The sequence below is a fragment of the Sander lucioperca genome, chromosome 10, assembly GCF_008315115.2.
Source record: "Sander lucioperca isolate FBNREF2018 chromosome 10, SLUC_FBN_1.2, whole genome shotgun sequence".
NCBI lineage: Eukaryota > Metazoa > Chordata > Actinopteri > Perciformes > Percidae > Sander > Sander lucioperca.
This window is the reverse complement of record NC_050182.1, coordinates 39,348,731-39,372,717: the sequence shown is the minus strand read 5'-3', so window position 1 is coordinate 39,372,717 and position 23,987 is coordinate 39,348,731. Positions and strand designations below refer to the sequence as shown.

Below are 23,987 nucleotides of genomic sequence, written 5' to 3'. Positions count from 1 at the left end.
TCTAATCACTGATGGACTTACTTTTGAACGCAGGATACATGGGAACGGTGTTGGTGATGAGGACGGCATCATATTTTTTGTCTACGGCTGAGGATAACTCTGTTAATAAAGAAAAGAATGAAACGTGATTAAAAACCATTCCAGGTGCAGTGATGTTGTTAGATCTCAGCGATGAAGCTGCTGAGGAAAATGATATTATACCAGATATTGACGATAAGACTAAAAAAAACATGAAACACCCAGCAGAAGTTGTGTTACCAGTGTAGAGCCTTTGTTCAAAACTATAATAATATAAGCCAACATATCAGAGCAGAGTTTCAAAGATGAATCGGTTAGTTGTCAACTATTAAATTAATCCCCAACTAGTTTGATAATCCATTAATCAGTTTGAGTCAAAACATTAATCGACAAAGAAAATAATCGCTAGTTGCAGCCCTATATCAGAGTATCTGAGTTTTTTTTTTTTTTTCTTAATGGACTAATTGATCATGTAGTGTAAAAAATGTAACAAAATATCATCACATGTATTGGAGCCATACTTGTGATTTTGTCTAATTAACAATCCACGACCCCGAATGATCGTGAAAATGAACTAATGAATGAATTAACGTGAAAATGAACATGCAAAATATTGATTGGATTGTGTGACAGTGTGTGTGCTGCGGAGGTGGACTCACGTGGCGGGAACAGGAAGGCGTAGCTGATCTGTCGGTCGGATCTGTAGTTGGTACAGGACTGACTGTAGGCTGGAGGGACTCTGCTGTCAGCTCGCACACAGTTAGACAGGGCTTCAGGCAGAGGGGACACTTCCACCTACACACACACACACACACACACACACACACACACACACACACACACAGAGGACACAGGTCAACTAGCCTATATCTACGACGTTTCTTTTCTGGGATTGTTCAGGTGCCGCCAGAAGATCCGCCAGATGTCCGTCCCCTTCCTCTTTCTTTGTGTTGGCGTTCTAAACTCTGGTGGATTTCTGAGGACTATGGTTAACTGCTTCTCAGATCTCTGCGATCTGTCCAATCTGAGTTTTCTGTTGCATGACTAAAACTACTTTTGAACGTACAAACACACAACAAATATATCTGATATTAAACATGTCATGTCCTAGAGAACAGTCGCTTTCATCCACTGCTCTCAGGATAGTTTCATGTCTGAAAACGTCCCTGATAACCATTTCATCGTCAAACACATTGTGAAAGAAAGCAACATCATCAGATATCAACTTTTAGTAACAATTACATTTAATCTAATATGACTAATATAACAGTTAGGGGTCTGACACACAGATGTGTCCATGAAAACATGAGACCACTTGGCCAATGGCTGTTGGTTGGTCAAGACAGTGGTTTCCAAAGTGGGGTCCGGGGACCCCCAGGGGTCCCTGTGGGTGTTCCAGGGGGTGTCAAATGTCTTTATCAAATAATAGCAAATATTGAGATCTGAACATATTCCAAAATGGGCAAAATATCGGTTCAGAAATCTTCTAATCTGTGTATTTATAGAAGAGAGTTGTGTGTCCTTCTGTAACTGTCTGTGGAGCCACGTTTGAAAACCTCAGAGCCAGTGTTCAAAAGGTAAAATTAGTTTTTTTAAGCTGGTTCTGGATCCTAAATTCTTCAATATGTTTGTCTATAAACTAATAATCATACTAATGAATCAATCTGTTTGGTGTATGAGACTGCCATGCTGCCGTCTAAATGTTTTTCAGGTTGTTTGCTGACTGTAAATATTCACAAGAAGGTCCAGCAGCACATGAGGAGTACCTGTCTGCTGACGGAGTAGGATGTCCAGAGAGGCATGGAGAGAGCCTCGCTGTAGCCGCTGATGAAGTCACTGTGGTGGAGGATGGAGTATTTGGTACGGAAGAGTACAGCAGGCCGACCGTACGGCAGGTTCCTGCTGTCTGAGAGGAAGAGCACAGAGGGACACAGCGCAGGTGTGTAACACCACACGTTTACACCGAAGTGAACCAACTGCAACATGTGAAAGCTAAAATCCATGAGAATGCAAAGGATGATGATGCAGGTTTACTTGGGACATGGTGGATCATTTACTGTATTTACAATGTCTTTTCTCAATTACTGTATTGACTGTATAAGAGCATAGACTGTAAAAATAATGGACGAAGCTTCCAGGTCTGAGAAGTGAAGCCAAAGCTGAAGCTCCTTAAAGCTGCATTCTCTCTAACTTCCAGCAGGGGGAGACTCCACTGGCTCCAAACAGAAGTCTGTTTCTATAGAAGTCTATGAGAAAATGAGCCTACTTCTCTCTTGATTTATTATCTCAGTAAACATTTTCATAATGAGTTTATGGTCTCAATCTCTAGTTTCAAGTCTTCTTCAACACAGCATGATGTTCATTTAGTAAATGATGGTTCCATTTATTTTAAAATAGAGGATAAAGCAGGGGAGGATTTAGGACCTGTCAATCAGGACAGAGGCTTAGCAATGCTAACCATGCTAACACTGTGGACATTAAAAAAGACCTCAACTTGTTTTTGGCTGTTGTCTGTGTTTTTGTCTCAAACTTTGACATCACTGTGTGTTTTCACTTCAGCAAAGTTAACTGGAACATTTTGGTCATCCTAAAAAGTTCTTGTTCAGTGTTCTGCCAAACAAACTAGCGTTAGTGTTAACGTTAGCTGGTAACTTAAGGTAAAGTTAATTAAAAATCTTAACGTTCGATTTCAAACTAAGATGGCGATGCCTGTATCGCCAAAATCGAGGCTTCAAAACAGCAGTCCACGAACCAATGACTGACGTCACGGACGCTACGTCCATTATGTTTTTTACAGTCTATGTATAAGAAACAGGTCATTCTCAGTAACATCATGACAAACTGACCATCAATAGCTTGCCTCAGTCGCTGGTTTAGCTCCTCCACTTTGTTCTGTAAGAGACAGAGCCAGAGTGACTCCAGGTTATAGCCTCGTACAAGGGTCACTTTCAAACCTCTCTGGCCCCTACTTTTTACACGCAACTGCAAAAAGATCGGAGATTGAAACAATCTCTTGCCAGAGATCTACATGGGAATCACAAACACAGCATAGATAAGGTGAAACACTGCAGAGAGGGTCTGGCTCCAAGTCACTTTCAATCCAAGCCATTCAGGAAGAAGATCTCAGAAATGCTTTGACAATGTCTGGACGGAGAAGTCTAATGGGAAGGATTAGCCTTAATGAAATGAGAGATTGCCTTTTCGTGAGCAAATGAACTACAGATTCTGTTTAAATGACTTGGCTTGAAGGTGAGTTGACACCCACTCTGCAGCAGAAAGCAAAGATGCAAAATTGTTATTGAAGTTTTTAAGGAAGCTGAATAGAAGAAACAACAAAGCAATCAGGTATTTAGATACATGTTCACAAGTCAAACAGTCACAGGCACATTATAAAGTAACCATGTAGATGATTCTTTTTACAGGTCCTCTGTGTAAAATATTAACTGCACTTAAAAAGCAAAACAGACATCATCTGTACTCCAAACCCCTTTCCTTGCTGTTTGGTCCTCCAGTGCGCTACAGAGACCATCCAGACACTGTTTATAGACAGTTTACAAAGCTACTAGTAACCACTGACAAAGTATTAACTATATATCTTAATAATGTTTATAGATTTTTTAACTACCGGTACTTAACAAGGTATGATAGTCATCTGTTGCAACTTTATAATAACCATCCAAACACTGTTTATAGACAGTTTACAAACCAACTAGTACCCTTAACAAAGTGTTAGGAATATCTGGTCCATCTATATATGTAATGTTTATAGATGTTTTAAAAATGGTTTCTTAAAGGTTTACAAACATTTTTTAATCATTACCCGATACCTAATATCGATACCTAATACCTTTTTACTACTGTTTAACTCTTTTTACTACTGTTTAACTTATTTTACTATTTATTTAAATGTATTTTATCGTTATTAATACATCTTGTGTGTATATGTTTATACTTATATTGTTTATATTCTTTTTATCCTTCTTATATTTGAATGTGTGACATGCTCCAACAACACCATGACAAATTCCTTGTATGTGCAACGTACTTGGCAATAAAGCCCTTTCTGATTCTGATATAGTATATGAGGGATATATATATATATATATATATATATATATATATATATATATATATATATAAAATCTGTTAATTTTTGTTTGTTCCCCAGTACCAGGGTTCTACACAATTTCCTATTCTTAGACAAACAGAATATAATGACTCTTCAGAACAGCTAGTAATGGATTTTGAGTTACAGATCGTGTTTAGCAGCCAAAAAAAGTCAACAGATCACATGAGCAATAAGATTAACCAACTGATCCTCATGTCTCATCTCATCTCAATCCAAAGACGGACTCAGTTCTGGGTCAGTCTTTGGACTGAATGGAGGGATGGTGGATAGCTCCGTATAGCTCCTTCATATCTGTAATATCAAAGTATTACAAAATACCAGTTTGGTAATTCGGGGACTACAGATGACGTCATAGCTATATCTGGTACAATAAATGAATTGTGCATTGTCCCTCACCAGATGTACAGCGCTGGCATGAAGCCGGCCATTTGACTGTGATCACAGCAGTGGGAGCTGTAACATTAGGTGCAACCCTGGAGGTCATGATATACAGGAGAAGTTTGAGAACATGCTGACTGACAGTTTTACCAACATTTATAATATTTTATCATTTTTATACGCTGTGAGTGTTAGAGAATCAACCAAAACTATCTCACAGAAAAACTGCCTTGTTGCATAGACTCAACAAATTCCCTTGCATCATTGTCATCACCATAACAATAAAGTAATACAGAATCCTTTTTGGAAATTGGCTTGTTGATCACCTAAAACATACAAAAGTTACCAAAAGCATCCATGTGTCACCATCAGCTGCAGTGCTCCATGCTCTTAATATCTACATAAAGACCGTTTTGCACGTCTGCATGTAAACAGAAATATTAGTGGAATATTGACTTTCATTAGCCATGTAACCAGTTTAGTCGAAATATGATCTTTTTCAGAATAAGGGCAAAACCCGGAATAATAGCTAATGACAAAGTATTCCTAGAACTCAGCCGTTACTTTGGTGAATACAATATTACTAAAACCATAGAATGTTCGAACAAAAGTTATAATAAACTGAATCACTGACTACATGTTATGATGTTATGATCTATATCAGATAACATATTACTGAGCTTTACAGCTGCTGAAACTTGCAGGATGCAAGTTAATATAGTTAGTGAATTATTGACACTTTTGAAATGGAGTTAGCGTGTTAGTGTGGAGTTCCGTGGCAGGTGAGGAAGATCAGGATGCTTTTGGTTTTACTGCTGTTATCACTAATCTAAGTAGCCTGGTTCGACAAGCCAATCTCCTAAAAAGTAGTATTCCTGTCATAGTGTACAGGAAGCCGGGCCCACGTCTGCCACTGAGTCTTCGCGGCTGACCTTGTCTTCGCAGCTGCAGCCCAGGTCCTCTGTTCCCCCATCAACCAGACCAGAGGCCACTGGCCTGGAAACCTCCTCCGGCATGGTGGGCTTGTAGGGTGGGTTTCTCAGCAGGTGGTTCAGACTGCCATGGGTTCCGTTATTAGGAGCTGGTTTCAGACCCAGAAGATCTGAGAGTGGGAGAATCAGTGAGGTAGACACACATAAACCACTAACATATTCATTAAAACACACTGTGGCTGGTCCAAGAGGACTAGAATCAAACACATGTACACAAAAATATGCCTTACCACACATGACATTATAAAGCTCAATGTTTTCAAAGGCTGGAACTTTAGTCTTGAATTTAAATGTAGGTCCATACCCCAAGAAAATAGTCTGAAAGTAAAAGTTGAGGGCACAAGTTATAAATATATTTGTCACAATAAATAACAACAGTTTCAGATTTAGACCTAATACTTGTGCAACCGTTCAGTGTCAATAATGGGAATCAGCATGGTGTCGCACAAAGAAAAAAAATCACTTCTAGGTAGACAAGTGGGCAGTTGATTTGAATAATTTGCAGAGATTTGTGAAATCGGCAAACTTGTTAATTTCTATTGTAATTTTCAGCCATAACTGTAACGTTTAAAGATATATAGTTAAACACGGTGTTCCGACCTATCAGTGGTCACTGCTCTGACACTGCTCAAAGCTCCGGTGCCAACAATTAGACCGACTGTCTATCTGGTGATCTCTTTCATTTAGCAGCTACGCTTGTGTGTGTGTGTGTGTGTGTGTGTGTGTGTGTGTGTGCGTGCGTGCGTGTGTCTTAATTGTTGGCCAACTGATGGACAGACTTAAACAGATGAAACTGCACCGCTGTGTCAACATCATCCTGGTGGGGGATCATGGTACACACACACACACACACACACATATATATATATATATATGTAGCATTGTCAGCCGAGGTAGTTTGTTTTCTTTTTCACTTTCAGTCCTGATGACTTCATGGTTTACTTTGTGTCCCTGAATCACTGCAGTAAGTTTCGTCACTGTCGCCTGTCAGTTGATTTTACCGAGTCATCATCGTTTTAGAAGCTGCACTTTTAAAAAAGATGTGGGTTTTTCGTTTTACACAGGTGTGGATCAGAACAGCACATCCTAAAACTTTTCAGCACTACATGTGTTAATGATGCATTGGTAGCAGCCCACGCTGACATAGAATGTGTTAAGTAAAGCATTTTCAGCTATAACTGTAACATTTAAAGATATATAGTTAAACACGGTGTTCCGACCTATCAGTGGTCTCTGCTGAGCTTATTTTCTGTCCTGTGTTGCTTTGCTAGCATCTTTGGTAAACCAAATCTAGCGTTAGGAACAGCAACATGTCACCGTCGGTCGAACTGACTGCTGCTAGTTTGGGTGCTGTCAGTTTCTTTAGTGGCGCACAAGGTAAATTAGTGTTGACATATGATAGCATTAAACATGCATTTTATATATATATATATATATGTATATCCAGTTGTTCCTCGTCCGGTTTGCTCAGAGACGTTAAATTGTATGTACGGGACGCAGGAGGTTTCTAACTGGAAGTTACTGTAAACAAATATTGTGATTGGCTCTATAATTAGGCCTGTCACGATAACAAATTTAGCTGGACGATAAATTGTCCCAGAAATTATTGCGATAAACGATAATATTGTTGTTCCGAGACCATTTTCATCTAATATAATGATAATGGCATAATAATGCAAGTACACCTTTTCAAAGACCAATACACTTTTATTTCTAAAGAATATTTAACGCTGGAACTGGAAGACATTTTAAATATCCACAATATGTCTTTGATCTCCTTTAGTATGTCGTCTTTCACGCTGTTGTACAGTTGTGGAATTGCCGTTTGTGACACGTATGTTCTCCCAGGCAATTCGTACTGGCTATCAAATGTTTGCAGCATTAGTCGAGTGTTTGTGCGATAGACTACAGACTCTATACTACATTTAACAATTATTTATTAAACACTAAATATTAAATTTAAATAATATATAATTAATAAATTATATCTATATCTATGTGGCTATCTGCCACATGTTTATATAAAAAGATGTTTATATGTCATTTTGACACTAATACATATTAATAAATGACATGTTGATGTTTGAAAGTCTCTAGGTTTTGATATAAATGCAGATATAAATGTAATTAAAAAAAAAAAAATCGATTTTCTAATATTGCACCTGTCAATACAGAACAAAATATTCTGTAGCTAGCAGCAGCAGCAGTTCCGCGTCAGACACGTTTCTGGTATGTAAAGACATAGAAAACACCACGCAGCTGACACGCAACAGAAACGCCACGCTCATGCGACGCAGCCAGTGTGTAACCGGCCCAACTCTCAACTAGCGTTTCTCTGTCTCTGTCTCTCCACCAGGAGTCCACACACAAAGACCATGCGACTGACAAGAGGGTTCACTCCTCGTTACGCTAAGGAACCGAGAGTGGTCCTCCAGTCTCTTTGGTAGAGAGAGAGAGAGAGGGAGAGAGACAAGGGAAACAAACAAGCATGCAAATGGAAATTATCGCAGCCGGAAAAATTATCCAGCTCATTTTTTTTATCGTGCGATTAATTGATTTATTGACTATCGCGACAGGCCTATCTATAACATCACGTTATAATCTATGTTGCTGCACTGGATAATAAAAGCCTGCTGTCAGACTTCTTTATGCCACTGTAGATCATCAAGAGTACCTGCATGCTGTTGATCTTATTGTCATAGCCATGGTCCCCAGAGAAGCCACAGTGCCTCTTCCCTTCCGGAGCTTTCCTGGAATGAATAGTATGAATCATAGATCAGAGTTTGGTTGATGCACATTGACCACATATTGAACATGAAGGTTTCGCAACAAAAGCCCAATCACAAGCTGCGATACAAGCTAAAATATTGCATATCACAGCAACCACTGTTGTTTCAAACTGCGGTCATTTGCTGCTCAGCTAATTATTTGTGTTAATTACATTTCTTTTGGCAGTTCTGAAAGATGCCCATCATCCGTGCCAAACGGTGGTCAAATCAGGCAAATAGAGATAGAGAACAACTTTAAAAACAATTGTAAAAACAATTTGCAATCTAGAACTTCTATCATGAACAAACTGTTCAGGATTAGTGGTACCTAACGTGTTGAATCTCTTTCAATTCCTAAGTGCAGTACGTTTTTGAATGTTTTTGTGAAATGTGGGGTCAAAGTGACCAAAAGAGGAAGAAACAGTACAAACACACTGACATACTTCCATGTGATCTCAGGGTGCATGCCTCATTAAGTCACGTTGCACTTAAGAAGTCATTAAAACAACAAAACTAATTACTACATTAATCTCAAGGGGTTAAATATGCAGATGGTTTAGAAAGACCTGATGCAGTGTGTTGTCAGGTCCACACAGGTTTTAAAGGGTTAAATCGTGGTAACAGTTGAACTGCAATATGTTGTCAGTATTCAGCGACTTCAGCCCTCAGCCCAGGACAAGCACCTCTTCACACAACCCAGGCCTCAAAAAACAGCCACTTTTTACTAAGTGTCCATTAAAACACTGCTTCCCGTTATACACCTTTATATATATGTGTGTGTGTGTGTGTGTGTGTGTGTGTGTGTGTGTGTGTGTGTGTGTGTGTGTGTGCGTGCGTGCGTGCATGCGTGAAGCCACAAGCATGTTAAAAATGTAAATGAGTAGCTGACAGGGAAATAACTTAGTGTTTCATTTGGTGTGAATAGTGGTCAGACATTGACTGTGTCTGTGTGTGCATGTGTGTGTGCGTGTGCGTGTGCGTGCATGCGTGCGTATGTTTGTGTGTGTGTGTGTGTGTGTGTATAAACGCTCTGATACTCTGCTCAAAGCTCCGGTGCCAATGATTAGACCGTCTGTCTATCTGGTGAGCTGCACAGAAACCTCAAAGATCTCTTTCATTTAGCAGCTGTGTGTGTGTGTGTGTGTGTGTGTGTGTGTGTGTGTGTGTGTGTGTGTGTGTGTGTGTCATATGTGTGTATATATATATGTAGCATTGTCAGCCGAGGTAGTTTGTTTTCTTTTTCACTTTCAGTCCTGATGACTTCATGGTTTACTTTGTGTCCCTGAATCACTGCAGTAAGTTTCGTCACTGTCGCCTGTCAGTTGATTTTAGCAAGTCATTAACGTTTTAGCAGCTGCACTTTAAAAAAAAGATGTGAGTTGTTTTTTTTTTTGTACAGCACATCCTAAAACTTTTCAGCACTACATGTGTTAATGATGCGTTGGTAGCAGCCCACGTTGACACAGAATGTGTTGTTAAGTTAAGCAAGATGTGCAATAAAAAGCTTCAGTGACGCGTGGGCTGAAAACGCCACATCTACACTGACTGCACACAACATTAGAGCCCTTCCTGGTACTGTAGACGCAGCAACAAATTTAAACTAAATTAGTTAGAATTTCTGGAGAAATTCTTTCAAAAAATGAATTATGGGGGCAAAATCTGAAGTTACAAGGAGCACCTTATTGACATTTATTTATCCTCACTGCAGTACTGGAGTTTGTGTGTGTGATGTCTGTGTGTATGGTTTGGCTAAGTTATCAACCTGACGTGTCAGGTTGGTAGGGATGTAACATACTGTACACCGATGTTGATCGATATATTGATTCAATGATCAACAATTCAATATCATCAATGCAAAGTGAAAATATATATATTTTTTAAATATGTTAATATATTTTTTTAATTGTGCAGATAGACAGGAAAGGGGGAGAGAGAGGGGATGAAAGGGTCGCAGGTACATATCATCCTTAAGATGCACCTTAATTTGAAATTCCCACTTTATATTTATTCTTTTTTTTTAAAGAAGTTTGTTTTTCTTTTAAATGGCTGAAAGAGCTCAGTAATCAAATTGTCAAATCATATTTTAGTTGCTTTTTGTGAGTTGATAAATAACAAATGTAACTAATTGTGTTAAATGGGCGTTAATGATATCGTCTCATATCGATCGCAGGCTTCTGAATCGAATCGGATCTAATCGTGGCAGACTTTGTGATATCAGCAAATATTGTATCGTTATCCCGAGAAGATTTTCATTCTGGATCACTACTGAAAACAAAAAAAAAATCTGCAAATTCTGTTTGGGTCTGGTTATTTGTGCTTCCTGTTGTAGTGGTGCTACTGTACCTGGCAACGTGCCACTTCCTCTCCACCAGCAGGTGAATGTCTTCAATGCGTCGGTTGTTGGCGTAATGCAGTCTCTTAGGCAGGTGCTGCTTCAAGTACGGCTTAAAGTGCTGGTCTGCCTTTTTACACTGGAACAAAGAAACAATCATTTTGATCCTGTAAGAGCCAATCAAAAAGGCGACAGACACATCACCACCCAGTATTGCATGTTCCACCTTATTTGTGCAACAATAGTAGAATCTCTCTTCTTATCAAAATGTACAAAATTCTCAATCAGTACTTTTGCACTTGTTCACACAGTATATTTTCCATTCAAGCCTGACACTTACTGTTAGATTTGCAACAACAGCCTTGGGGTTATCTGAAAAAAAGAACATGGTCAGAGCAGATACAACTGTTGCAAAGCATTTACCTTCCCAACAAAGCAACATACAGTACTGATCTGTGTATTTTAACAGTTCACTCTCAGAAAAAAACACCAACTGGTGTACTACTGAGAAGGGGGTTGGTAGGACAAATGAATGTAGACATCAAGAAGATAAAACATGGCTTTGGTCGGACACAGCACTCTAACAACCATGTTTACAGTGTGCAATGACTACATTTACATGCACATATTATTCAGTTTTTTGCCCTTATTCTGAATACTCCACTAATATTCCCGTTTACATTCAGCCGTGCAAAACAGGATTTTTTTTTTTTTAAGTTTTCCAGCGGTGGTGGACTTGTTGGACCGTGCGAACACAGCCTCCCTCTTTCATTCCTTCAACCAGCTTTTGAAATGGTCGGCACTGCTTTTGGCCATTGCACAGCCCTGCAAACTGTTGGCTGGTTGGTTTTGTACAACAACCACAACGCCCAGAGCTGACGTAAACAGGCAAGTGGCCATAAACGGCCACAAACTGCAGTAAAAACCCTGATTGAGACGCAGATTCTGAATGCGCTGTATATGTCCAAATACCTGAAAACCTAAAACCTGAATAATACCGACATATCCCACGTCTTCATCGGAAAAGGGTCTTATTCAGAATATCCAAACAGAATATTGTCATATTCGGAATAATAATGGAATATTAGTGTGCATGTAAACATACTCAGTGATAGCCAAGGCTTTTTGTTGGTGCCTTTTAATGATTATGTCTGTGTCTATGTTTAATGATGAAGGTCTAACTGACCAAAAGCTGTGAACACAATGAAGTCTGCATGAGTTAGAGCGCAAAAATCTTAAAAACGTTAAGTAATAATATTCTTTATTATAAGGTTTTCTCTTGGCCTCTCTCACATTTCGGGTTATTGGGGTATCTTGAGCGTATTCTGCCTAGAGACCCCGGGATAAGGATGATGTCATCAACGTTGGTCATGTAGTTACTGAGGAACTCGGTGCGATCACAGTGGGCTTCCTCCATACCTGAGAGCACACAGGAGCATGTGTGATTGGCTGGTGAAACCTATAATGAAGTGAATGGAAATGCTTTTGTGCGTGTGTGTGTGTGTGTGTGTGTGTGTGTGTGTGTACCATGATCCCCCACCAGGATGATGTTGACACAACGGTGTAGTTTCATCTGTTTAAGTCCGTCCATCAGTTGGCCAACAATTCTGTCAATCACCCTCAGAGGGTTGTTCAACTGAAACACAGAAAAGGAGTCACAACCCACCCACACCCACACACACACACACACACACACACACACACACACACACACACACACACACACACACACACACACACGGTACTCACTTCTATGCTCATGGGTCCCATTTTGTGTCCATATACGTCTGGTTGTTCAGAGTGCATGGCGTAAACGTAGGGCCTGAAACAAGATGCAAGTCACACTGCAGATGTCTTTGTTTGTGGTCCTGATAGTAATAATCAATAATAATACCTTTACTTTACAGTGCTTCATTTGATAGAGGCAGCAGTACTGTCACTGACAGCAGCCACAGTATGTACAACTGCAACTACAGTGGTTTAGTAAAGTGATAGTAGTAGTAGAAGTAGAAGGCCACAGTACTAGCAGTAATAAGAGAGATAGTAGTTGTAGCAGCAATGGTATCTGTGTTAGTAGTAGCAGTGGTAGGATTATTTTTATCAATACATTTACAAAGTCAGAGATACAGAACATTCCTGGTGAATACTTCAGAAGATTATCCAACAACACTTACAGCTGAAAAAGACAGGTCCAAGGAACTCATCTTGCAAAAAGTTCAAAAGCCTCTATTTGAAAAGCATTAGAAGGCTGTTTGTGCCTCTACGTGTGGGCTGTTACCCAGCTCTATTTTTAATGTACTATGAAATAGCCATTCAAATAAAGGCTTTTTAACTACGCAAGAAGAGTGCCTTTTAACTTTTGTGTTCCCTTCCGAAAGCACCTTCATGATTTGTCCGAACTTCTGAGCACCTCAGACCTTTTTTTTTCTAAACGCTTAGAAAAATTGGCAGCTATTTCATGATCATCAACGGCTTTTCTCCACTGAACCAAAATGAGAAAGTGTCATCATTAGCGGTTGTAATGGTTACAGAGGAGCACAATAAAGCTACGTATTTGCATAATGCACTCATTAGCAAATTAACACTAATATAGATATTTTCATTACGAACATCCAGCTGTGGTACTGGATTACATCACAGAACTCCAAACAACTAATGGGATAATGGGTGAAACTATTCTCACACTCTTGAAAAGCTGTGGCTGCAAAAAAACTAAAAAAAAAAACAATAGCCCAGAGAAAACAGGAAGATGGAAGACAAATGTGAGCCAAAGAAACAATGAAAGACTCACCTCTCTGCTTCAGGGAGGTGGAGCCACTGCAGCATGGTCAGTATGCGCCTCTCCAATGGGATAGCACTGCGACACACACACACACGCACGCACGCACGCACGCACACACACACACACACACACACACACACACACACACACACACACACACACACACACACACACACACACACACACACACACACACACACACACACACACACACACACACACACACACACAATGAAGGGGAAGAAAACCAACAAGGCAAAGAGAGAAACAGAGAGTGACAGTAATAGACTGATTCTGGAGCCCTGCTGCTTTCATGAACAATTAAACCATTAACTCAAAAAGACTCATAAAGTTGAGGGTTGTAGAAAAGAACCAATTTCAAGCCCCCTCGCTGTTTCAAGTGTCTGGCAGTCAAAGGCTGCCTGTGTAGTGAAGAGGCCACCAACCAAGCTGCTGGCTGTCATACAGCCCACAGCTGTCAACTATCAGGCCCAGGACTGAGGCCCTGAACGTGGCTTGATGTCTGAGGCAGCTGGGGGGAGCGTGAAGGCGTGGTTACACTGCTTTACACTTTCTCCGTGTTCGATTCCTTTCTGAACTTTTGTCTTTTATCTTCACTCTTTCAAAAAATGTCCCCTCCTCCAATAATCTGTTTTAATACACTCTCCCTTTTTTTCTTTCTTCTCTCTTCTTTCGGTCTGAACTCAACACAGACCTTCAACCAGTCCGCCAATCATTTAGCTATAATCGCTGGTCACCATTAAACATGCCAACCCCACAATGCACACTAAAATATGTAATGTGTGTTGTAAAATAGTCTCTCTCAGCCACACAGAAATGTCAGCACAGACCTTCACTGTCGTATGCACTCTCCTGTCTCTTTCTCCCTCACACACCTCTGGCAGTGCCAAGTGCAAGAACAGTACTGTAAACCACACTCTGGTTCTATAGGGTAGCATGTCTGCGACCCCAGCTCACAGAGGAATCCTGCACACTGTAAACAGGCCCATTTGCACAAATTGCTGTAAAAACAGCCCTCTGCTGAGATGTGCCTCTAGCTCCATCAAAGCCTTCTCTGTGCTGATAAATGTGGGCTCCTTTGTATTCCACAGGCTAAAGGTCTGAGTAAGCAGCAGGAACATGTTCTGATAACTTCCTTTGACAACTTTCACCACCAAATTATTTACAGTCCCTAAATTATCAATTATAAGAGGATGCATCCGCAGTGGTCTTTAATGCACATTAACATCAAACTCTGGAGAGTTTATTTGTTTAGCTGACTTTGTTTGGGCAGATGAGAACAAACCTGACGTAGGTGGCCCTGTGTCAGGTTTGGTCACTGGACCAGGTGTAAGTAACCTGCAGTGCACTACAATTACTAGTTAGGACATTATACATACCAACAACAGGAAACATCCCATAACATATGCTTTCATAGGTATGAGGAGGACATTAGTTTAGATTAATGGAAGTACATTTTTTAGGATGTCCCTCACCCTCCGCTCACTGTGTGTTGAGCTAACGTTACACGGACATTTGGATGGCGCAACAAGGCAAGCCTACGTACTTCTTTCGGGGAATGATTGTGAAGATTTACAAAGCATATGTTTAGGGCATTTCCTTTCTAACTGGGAGGTTTTTGGACCGATTGGTGGGATCGCTGTGGACGAAGTACACACGGAGATACACTGGTAAGAGCCAATGAGGTTTAACCATGTATCAGCTAGTTTAAATAACTCACAATACTGTATTGTGTCAACAGGTAACTTCATCTAATATTGTATGTGGTGTTTTCTTTTGCGGGGTGCAAATGTTCCACCAAAACAAGTTCCTTCCAGAGAATATTTATAATAATGTTTTTTTCCTACTATCCCAGAATGCATCTGTGGGGTAGTCAGACCTTACTCCACAGAGCCAATGCGAGACATTGATGTTGCCATCTGATTGGCAGAGATGTCACGCTTCCAATATCAATAAGGTCATTGTTGGCACTTTATTAACGTGGTAACAGAGTACATGAATTACAACAAACAGTGCATTCAGTATGTTAAACAAGCTACATCTGACTCCCTGTGAGGTTACAGACAGGATCCATCAGTACCTCTATTCAGGAAATATTTATTGCTGTCTATAGTCTTTCAAACATGCATGTTTATATATAAATCCATGTATTGCAGATATTCACTCACATTTAACTAGGCAAAAAATTATTTCCATTTGCCTATTTGTTGTAAATCAAGACAGTTTTTTAAAAATCAGAAATAGAGGTGCACTGCTGTGGAATTCATTGAATGGGTCACTAAAACATTACCCTTTATTTTTTTAGTTGCATATATTTTGTGTGTGTTATATTGTTATATTGTATGTTTCCCTGTTTGTTTGTTTGTTTCTTGTATTGCTTGTTTTACTTTTGTAGAGTTATTATATCAATCTTAGTTGTTTTTTTTTTATTTGCATTAGGGGAGGACTCTGAATAAGCCTTTTAGGCTTCCTTCCTCTCCTGCACTAAAATTGCTTTATATATATATATATATATATATATATATATATATATATATTGTATGTACTTTATTGCTTCTTTTGTGCAAATAAACTAATCTAATTAATGAGGTAAAAAAAGAACACATATTGAAAAGAAAAAGGAAGACATTTACATTTATTTTTTTGGACATCCAAGGCTTGTGCAGAGCACCAACACACTGCTGTAAAAGGGAAAAATGCGGATGTGGACTTACACAGGCCAGAAGAAGGTGGCAGCCTTCACTCCCTGTTTGAGTGCTGTGATCCAGATCTAAGAGAGAAACAGTACAGTCGCATTATTTTATCAGTCTGACTGATATAGTTTAGGATGATACTATTGGAGCGTCACCCAGGACACAGACCAAGGCCATGGTGTACAGTACACTACGGTAAATAAGAAGGATATCCCACAGCATTATGTTCATTTAGTAAATGATGGTCCCATTTATTTTAAAATAGAGGATAAAGCAGGGGATGCCTTAAGACCTGTCAATCAGGACAGAGGCTTAGCAATGCTAACCATGCTAACACTGGGGACACAAAACCCCGTGTTTTCATCTTAAACTTTGACTCTCTAACTGTGTGTTTTCACTTCAGCAAAGTTAATTGGAACATTTGGTCGCCTAAAAATGTCTTGTTCAGCGTTCTGCCAACCAAGCTAGCTAGCTAGCACTAGCGTTAGCTGGTAGCTTAAGAAGAAAGTCTGCCGGTTTTCAACCACACTTTTGTCCAAATATGGTCCCTTCTGGCTCAGAAAAAACAAGATGGTGACAGACAAAATGCAAACTCGAGGCTTTAAAACGGCACTCCACAAACCAATGGGTGACGTCACCAATGCTACGTGCATTTTTTTTTACAGTCTATGATCCTGACTCAATAATTAGTTTGATCAATTTGTCGAAAAAACTAACACTGGTTTGTTCTTTAAGTAAGTCCACAAAAACAAAGCCTTGAAGAGATTCAGACTATTTAATGTCAATGCTTCGGTCTATGTAAGACCTAAAAGTGATCCCAACCCAGCTTTCATATTAACATCTGTTTTTAATCATTGGTTTATAAAGCCTATCAGACTTGGTTCGTCAGATCTGAGTCCTGCCATTCATACTGCACTGGGCTTCAAAAGAAAAGTCTTTCCTGCCTATGTTGGCCTCTGATCTGTGGCCTGTCAGATGAATTCGAAAAACACAACGTTCAAAGCCAACACAAGTTATTTATCGTCAAGAAGGCAGTACTCACTGGCTGTCCTCCCCACCAGCGGTGACTGAGTTTCTCTCGGCCTCTCAGCGTGAAGGTGGCATCAAACAGCGGGTCATGCATGGAGTTGCCGATGATACCATGAGACTCTGGGTAAAGACCCTGAGAACCAATCAAACTGAGGTTATGCTTAGGCTCATTTAATAACCATACTTGGTAAGTCTTCTTTTTTCTGTATTACCTACAAAACATTTAAAGAATAAACTGTAAGAGTGTGTGCATTACATCATGCATACTGTGACTCCATTTCAGAGCTACAGTAATGGTAGCCATTTTAGGACATGTCCAGGGGACTGCACATTGACATTTACTTAAAGACTTAAGTACTTAACTACATCTTGGAGTGGAATATTGTACTTTTTACATTATTTTTTTTTTTTGCACAAAAACTCTGGACTCTGAAGTTGCTGTTGTTGCACTGTTGCATTTTTGCACATCTGTCTGCACTACCAGACCACATCATATAAAAATGTTTGCTGCTTGTGGCATTCTTGTGTTTTTGTCTTGTGATCTTGTCTTGTGATATTGTTGCCGTTTATTGTTTTAGTGTTAGGAAAGATGTCCCTAGCTGTTGAGCACTTTTGTTTTTACTCTTGTGGTAGAAATGTCTTGTGTTATCTGTTGTGCATTTTTCGTCTTCACCGTGGGATGGTGAGAAAAGAAACTTTCGATTCCTCTGCATGTCTAGTATATGTGAAGAAATTGACAAATAAAGCGGACTTGACTTGACTTATTTCGCTCTAGATGCTCTAGGCTACATGCGTATGTTACCAATATTAGATATCACAGTTACACTTGGTAAAAAGTACTAGTGAAATGTCAACATGACAGCATAATAACTGTAAATATGCTAACTTATTCAGCTTCAGCAGTTAGCCTCAGCTGTACTTTAAGATTAACACTAACATTAGCGGACCATTTTAAGATACAGCTGAGGTTAACACATGTAAACACTAAAGGCAAACAATGTTTTATGACATGACACAGACAACATCTGACAACCTGAATATTGATGACAACATGCTGTGCTGTGCCTTACCGTAGCCAGTGAGTAGAGGTTGGGGAAGGTTTTTGACGGGTAAACAGGCCTCATGTATGGAGCATGGGATCCACATGTTCCTGGAAGGACAACAGAGCAAAGGGACACCCTAGATTAGCACAGAGAACCCTGTGAATTACACCAAATCAGTTACCGGTCGTCTATTGAAGCCCATGGCTCCATAAATCAGCTCATCCACAATCTTCCCCTTGCCGAGGAGAAAGCACAGAGATCTTACAGCTAAACCAAATCTTTCTCATCGGCCCTCCAACTCTTACTCAGTTTCTCGATGTTGGGTATGACAGTGCTTCCTCTCTTCATATAAGAAGCTCGAAATCCATCCACTGATAGCATGATGAGTGGTGGGCGCAAAAACCTGTACACACCCACACACACACACACACACACACACACACACACATAAACATGCACGCACACACACACACACACACACACACACACACACACACACACACACACACACACACACACACACACACACATTTTAACAATTTATTTAAGTCCACTTGAAATTAATAATTTACAGGGACATACATATTATAGATGCAGTTAAATACATATACAAAATCATGGGCCATTGGCATACAGCAGGTCTTTAAAATATTAAGCACATCCCTCAGCATACCCCTCACACACACACACACACACACACACACACACACACACACACACACACACATAAACACACACACACACACACACACACACACACACACACACACACACACACACACACACACACACACACACACACACACACACACACACACACACACACACACACCAGAGAAAGAAGAAAAAGGTTGAATGAAATCAACCTTGGTCAGCGTAGTTCAATCCTCAGCAAATCATTCAGATATGTGGCATACAAAAAAGGCTTTAATATGAACACTGGTCGATCCCTTTATTCTCCTTTACTGCTCAGATGTGAACGTACCCAGCAGGACATTCAGCTGTCTTGATCTCCTCACACTCATCCTGCAGCCATGAACTGTCCCCTGAAAGAACATGATCACAGGAGGGACTGAGACAACATAGCAAATATTAAAGTCCACATTGTTAATACTGTATTTTTGTCTTATGGAAAGGAAACAAAAGTCTTCAATGATATATCAGAAATGCTCTTTTAGCCTTCAGCTATTTCTTTGTTCTTTTGTCTTAGATTCAGATTTAGCTTTTCATTGTGCGTTTTGTGTTTTTTAGTTATTTGATGAGCATTGTTGGAGGTGCCTGAGGCCTGCCAACGACTACTTCTGTTATTGTCGTGTACGTGACAAATAAAGAACTTTGAACCTTGCACCTCCAAACCTCTGAATGTGTTTGACTGGCGGCTGAGCCAGCAGGGCACACAGACACAATCAGTGTGCTTAACGGTGACTTTAAAGCTGCATATACATATAGGTCAGTGATCACACTTCTTTTACACCTCAACCTTATTTTAACAGGACTAACAGAAGACGCAGCTTCCTGACTTTTGTTTTATTGCTGTGTGTGTCTGAGCAGACTGACAGTGAGAGGACAGCGGAGTCTGAATTGTACAATACAGTCAAATGTTTTGCTGAGATCAGCTGATTTGATCTTTTCCCTGTCTGAAGTCTTTGTTATGCACGCGCATAATTGTAAAGCAGATTAGAAAGACCTTAAATGCATGTAAACAGACTGATATGAACAAGCATGTTAACTGTAGGACAGGCAGCATTTTGTTCATATTAGTATTAAAGAAAAAAAGCATTTACCATCTAAGCTGACTGATGTTGATAACTGGGTGTATGTCTTTAAGACACAACAGCTTACTAGATAAATAGCATCATCTGAAGTTAGCAGTGCACTTTTGTTTGGTTTCAAGCTTGTTCGGTAAGGTGCAAGATAAGACGTGAAAACCTCTGATTTGAATTCTAAGCCTTACCATGCATTTCATTAGAGCTCCAAAGATTAATCAATTAGTTGTCAACTATTAAATTAATCGGCAATTATTTTGATAATCGGTTGGAGTCATTTTTGTTATGAAAAAAAGTTGTGTGATGTCAGCTTGTTAAATGTGAATATGTTCTAGTTTCTTCTCTCCTCTGTGACAGTAAACTGAATATCTTTGAGTTGTGGACAAAACAAGACATTTGAGGACGTCATCTTGGAAAACACTGATCCACATTTTTCACCATTTTATGACTTTTTAGAGACCAAACAACTGATCCATTCATCCAGAAAATAATCCACACATTAATCATTGATTGCAGCGATAAAAATCATTGTATGTACTATAACATTTAGGACATTTAAAGTTGCAAACCTTTACACAGAGACTTGTAGTTGGTGCAACAGTCTCCTCTGGCCAGACAGTCATCAGAGCAGTGGCAGGCATGTTGTTCATTCCGAGTCTCCCCACAGCGATCCTTACTGCACTCATAACCCCCCTCTGTAAACGGGAACAGAGAGATGTGAATAAAAACAGTAGACTCCAAAACCTTGATATATACAGATTAGTGTTGATAAATGAGAGATGATATATTAATGCTCCAGTGGTTTGGCTGCATATTATACAGCTGAGCAGTTTGGGACAATCACTGACATTTGTATTCTGGCCAAAATTCTCAAGATGAGAACACCAGATGAGAGCTGTAGCTTAAAGTCCCTGGGTACAACCAACACAAGTCTATCATCATGTTCCGGCACAGGGAGGAATACAGTGGTAAGCCAAGGACCACCAGGCTGAAGGAGAGGACATAAAATCAGACCACCAAGGCTGGAAGCGGCAGGGGGAAACGATGACAGACCAAAAGAGCGATGGCAATACATGAAGAGTAATAAACATAACAAGTAAGAAAAGGCCCACAGTAAGTCACAACCATCACAACGACATGTTACAGCGGAACAATCAGGCTCAGAAATGATCAGATCTCTCAGAGATCTTGTCTTGGATTGGATGTTGATATGCATAAACAATCCATTTAACGCTGCTAACTTATATTACCACTGTTTCAAATTCAAACTTTTTAAACACTTTTACAATTTAAGATACGTTGTATATATTTTGCTTTTATTCATATGTTTTCTAGTTGCCTTTGTTCTGTTTACTTAACTTTAGGGGTGCACAATATATCAACTCAATATCGCTATCGCGATATCACGTTGCGCGATATTATACCGAAAGTCTCGCGATAATTACGCAATATTTTGTTTGCGTTGCATCCCGCCCGACATGTACCCAAAGAGTATAGAAGCAACAAGAGGAGAAACTCAATAGAACGTTGTGTTACATTCAGTCCAAGATGGCGGAGCTGCAGTTCCACTGAGTTTCTCCTCTTGTTACGTCTATACTCTTTGATGCACCTCTCGAAGAATACACATCACTTGGTAGCGTTGTATTTCCCCCGACTCATTTCCTGGTTCTCCTTCTCCATAAACAACATGAAATCAAGGAGAGGGTTAACTTTTCCTGCTACAGATTTCCCACCGTGGTCAGAAAGAACAGAGGAGACACTTAAGTTTCTCTCACTAACACTCTACGGTCACTACTCACTCTGAAGAAAATCGGCGTCACTCTCTCACCTTTTCTTCGCTCTACCACACACACCCACACACACCCACATGCTCGACGCACACACCGTGGAGCCTCCGCAGAACCATAAAACAAGGCGAAAGAAAAGAAAGGAGCTAAAGAGAGAGCGAAGAGTGGAGCAAAAAGAACACAAAAGTAAGAAAATGAGTGTTGCTCTGGGAGACGACGAAATAACAGACTGAAAAGAAACTTTAGAGGCCCAAAGTATTAGCTACAAAAGAGAGCGACAGAAATTCTCCGGTGCTACCTTAAACCACGTCTTAAAAGTTACTTCAGAGGTATTGTTAAGTCACAAGAACGATGTTTTTGGATTTAAAAGTATTTATTTCTCGATAAAAGTAACACAATATGTGAGATTAAATGCCAAACATATCAGATATATACATATATACGATGTCCTGAAGCGTTGTCCGCCATCTTGAATTATTTTCTTCGACTTGAGCCACTGACATACGTCACGCTGCCCTCACGCTGCCTTCACTCTGATTGGCAGTCGCTCGTGACCAAACGGCCACTCCCATTGAAAATGAATGGTAGCTGTCTCTTGTAGCTAATGTGACTGTAGGGTAATGCCTCCTCCTCGGTAGCTTGGAAATACTTTGGTTTTAAGCCAAGAGATGTGCATTGCATTGTTTTTTATACTGTAGTCGTGTATATACAACCAGTACAACATGTCCTGTTCTATAGACATGCTCTTTATTTATTTTATACTGTCCAAGCAGTAAAACATGTCCTGTTCTGTAGACACATGTTGGACCAGTCCAATATGACTGTCAGTTGAAATAAACCTTGTGTTGTAAGAAAACTTGTTTTATTTGTTATAAATCTATTTTGATGTGTTTTCCCATAACTTTGGTAATTTTACATATGTTTAAAAATATCGAAATTAATATCGATATCGCAATATTCATTATCGATATCGCAATATCACATTTTTTCAATATCGTGCACCCCTACTTAACTTTGTTCTATTTTATTCAATTTTGTATGCACACTGCAATCTATCTATCAATCTATCTACCTATCAATCTATCTATCAATCTATCAATCAATCTATCTATCAATATATCTATCAATCAATCAATCTATCTATCTATCTATCAATCTATCAATCTATCTATCAATCAATCAATCTATATATCTATCTATATATCTATCTATCTATCAATCTATTAATCTATCTATATATCTATCTATATATCTATCTATCTATCAATCTATTAATCTATCTATATATCTATCTATATATCTATCAATCTATCAATCTATCTATCTATCAATCTATATATCTATCTATATATCTATCTATCTATCAATCTATTAATCTATCTATATATCTATCTATCTATATAAAAGTCTGGATTTAAAGGAGAAAGTATTTTTGAAAAAAGAATAATTTGAACTCACCAATGTTTAAGACATTAAACTGACTAAAACAAAACTTATCAAAGTAACAAATGTACTTAAAAGTATCCAAAGTCTGTGTGTAAGTAGGACTTCACAGCTTTACAGCTATACATACATATATATATATATATATATATATATATATATATATATATATATATATATATATATATATACTGTGAGTGTAACCTATAGACAACACATTTTATAGACTCATCATATGTTTGGTATGTAAATATTAGTTTGTAAAATAACTAGAGCAAAATGTAAGAATGTTCCATCTGGATTGTAGTGGAGCAGAAGTATGAGGTAGCATTAAATAAAAAATACTCAAGTAAATTTCAAGTGCCTCAAATTTGTATTAAGTACCGAACTTGAGTAAATATACTTAGTTACTTTCCACCACTAAAAGTAACTTATCAGCAGACTCAAATGGAATCAGCTGATGTTTTAACAGTTTTCAGTGGTGGTGAAATGAAAATCTGCAGAATGTTTTTCTGCTTGGGTTGGAGATGTGTTAAGAGTCCGTGTGGGCCTGCTTATTAGTAATTAATGATAGAGCATATTTATAAACTTAATGTGTTTTTCTTCTGCTTCCTTTTCATCATTTAGATAATTATTTAACACACACGTATGTGTCAGGTGTAACATAACAAAACTCATTCTGAAATGTGGAATATAAATCAAGAGCATCCTGTCCCTTCTCACACACACACACACACACACACACACACACACACACACACACACACACACACACACACACACACACACACACACACATCAAAGTG

The 23,987-nt window shown here is 39.2% G+C and overlaps 1 protein-coding gene across 4 annotated transcripts in view; it reads right to left on the bottom strand.

Annotated features, from left to right (window-relative positions):
- The window catches only part of enpp2 (ectonucleotide pyrophosphatase/phosphodiesterase 2), a 37,076-nt gene that overhangs the window by 2,939 nt on the left and 10,150 nt on the right, over positions 1-23,987 (bottom strand). The window contains exons 5-23 of one of the 4 annotated variants that reach the window (XM_036006798.1): positions 20,521-20,646; positions 19,171-19,231; positions 18,491-18,588; positions 18,213-18,292; positions 17,156-17,275; positions 16,135-16,190; positions 13,409-13,474; positions 12,367-12,439; positions 12,145-12,253; positions 11,911-12,036; positions 10,958-10,989; positions 10,629-10,756; positions 8,192-8,267; positions 5,748-5,835; positions 5,458-5,627; positions 2,865-3,000; positions 1,785-1,924; positions 678-813; positions 22-99 (exon numbers count right to left, since the gene is read on the bottom strand). In XM_036006798.1, coding sequence (XP_035862691.1) covers positions 22-99; positions 678-813; positions 1,785-1,924; positions 2,865-3,000; positions 5,458-5,627; positions 5,748-5,835; positions 8,192-8,267; positions 10,629-10,756; positions 10,958-10,989; positions 11,911-12,036; positions 12,145-12,253; positions 12,367-12,439; positions 13,409-13,474; positions 16,135-16,190; positions 17,156-17,275; positions 18,213-18,292; positions 18,491-18,588; positions 19,171-19,231; positions 20,521-20,646 — 1,899 coding nt within the window. Of the gene's footprint in view, positions 1-21; positions 100-677; positions 814-1,784; positions 1,925-2,864; positions 3,001-5,457; positions 5,628-5,747; positions 5,836-8,191; positions 8,268-10,628; positions 10,757-10,957; positions 10,990-11,910; positions 12,037-12,144; positions 12,254-12,366; positions 12,440-13,408; positions 13,475-16,134; positions 16,191-17,155; positions 17,276-18,212; positions 18,293-18,490; positions 18,589-19,170; positions 19,232-20,520; positions 20,647-23,987 lie in introns of those variants that run through there. The other 3 variants (XM_031322812.2, XM_036006799.1, XM_036006800.1) reach the window with 3 other exon arrangements.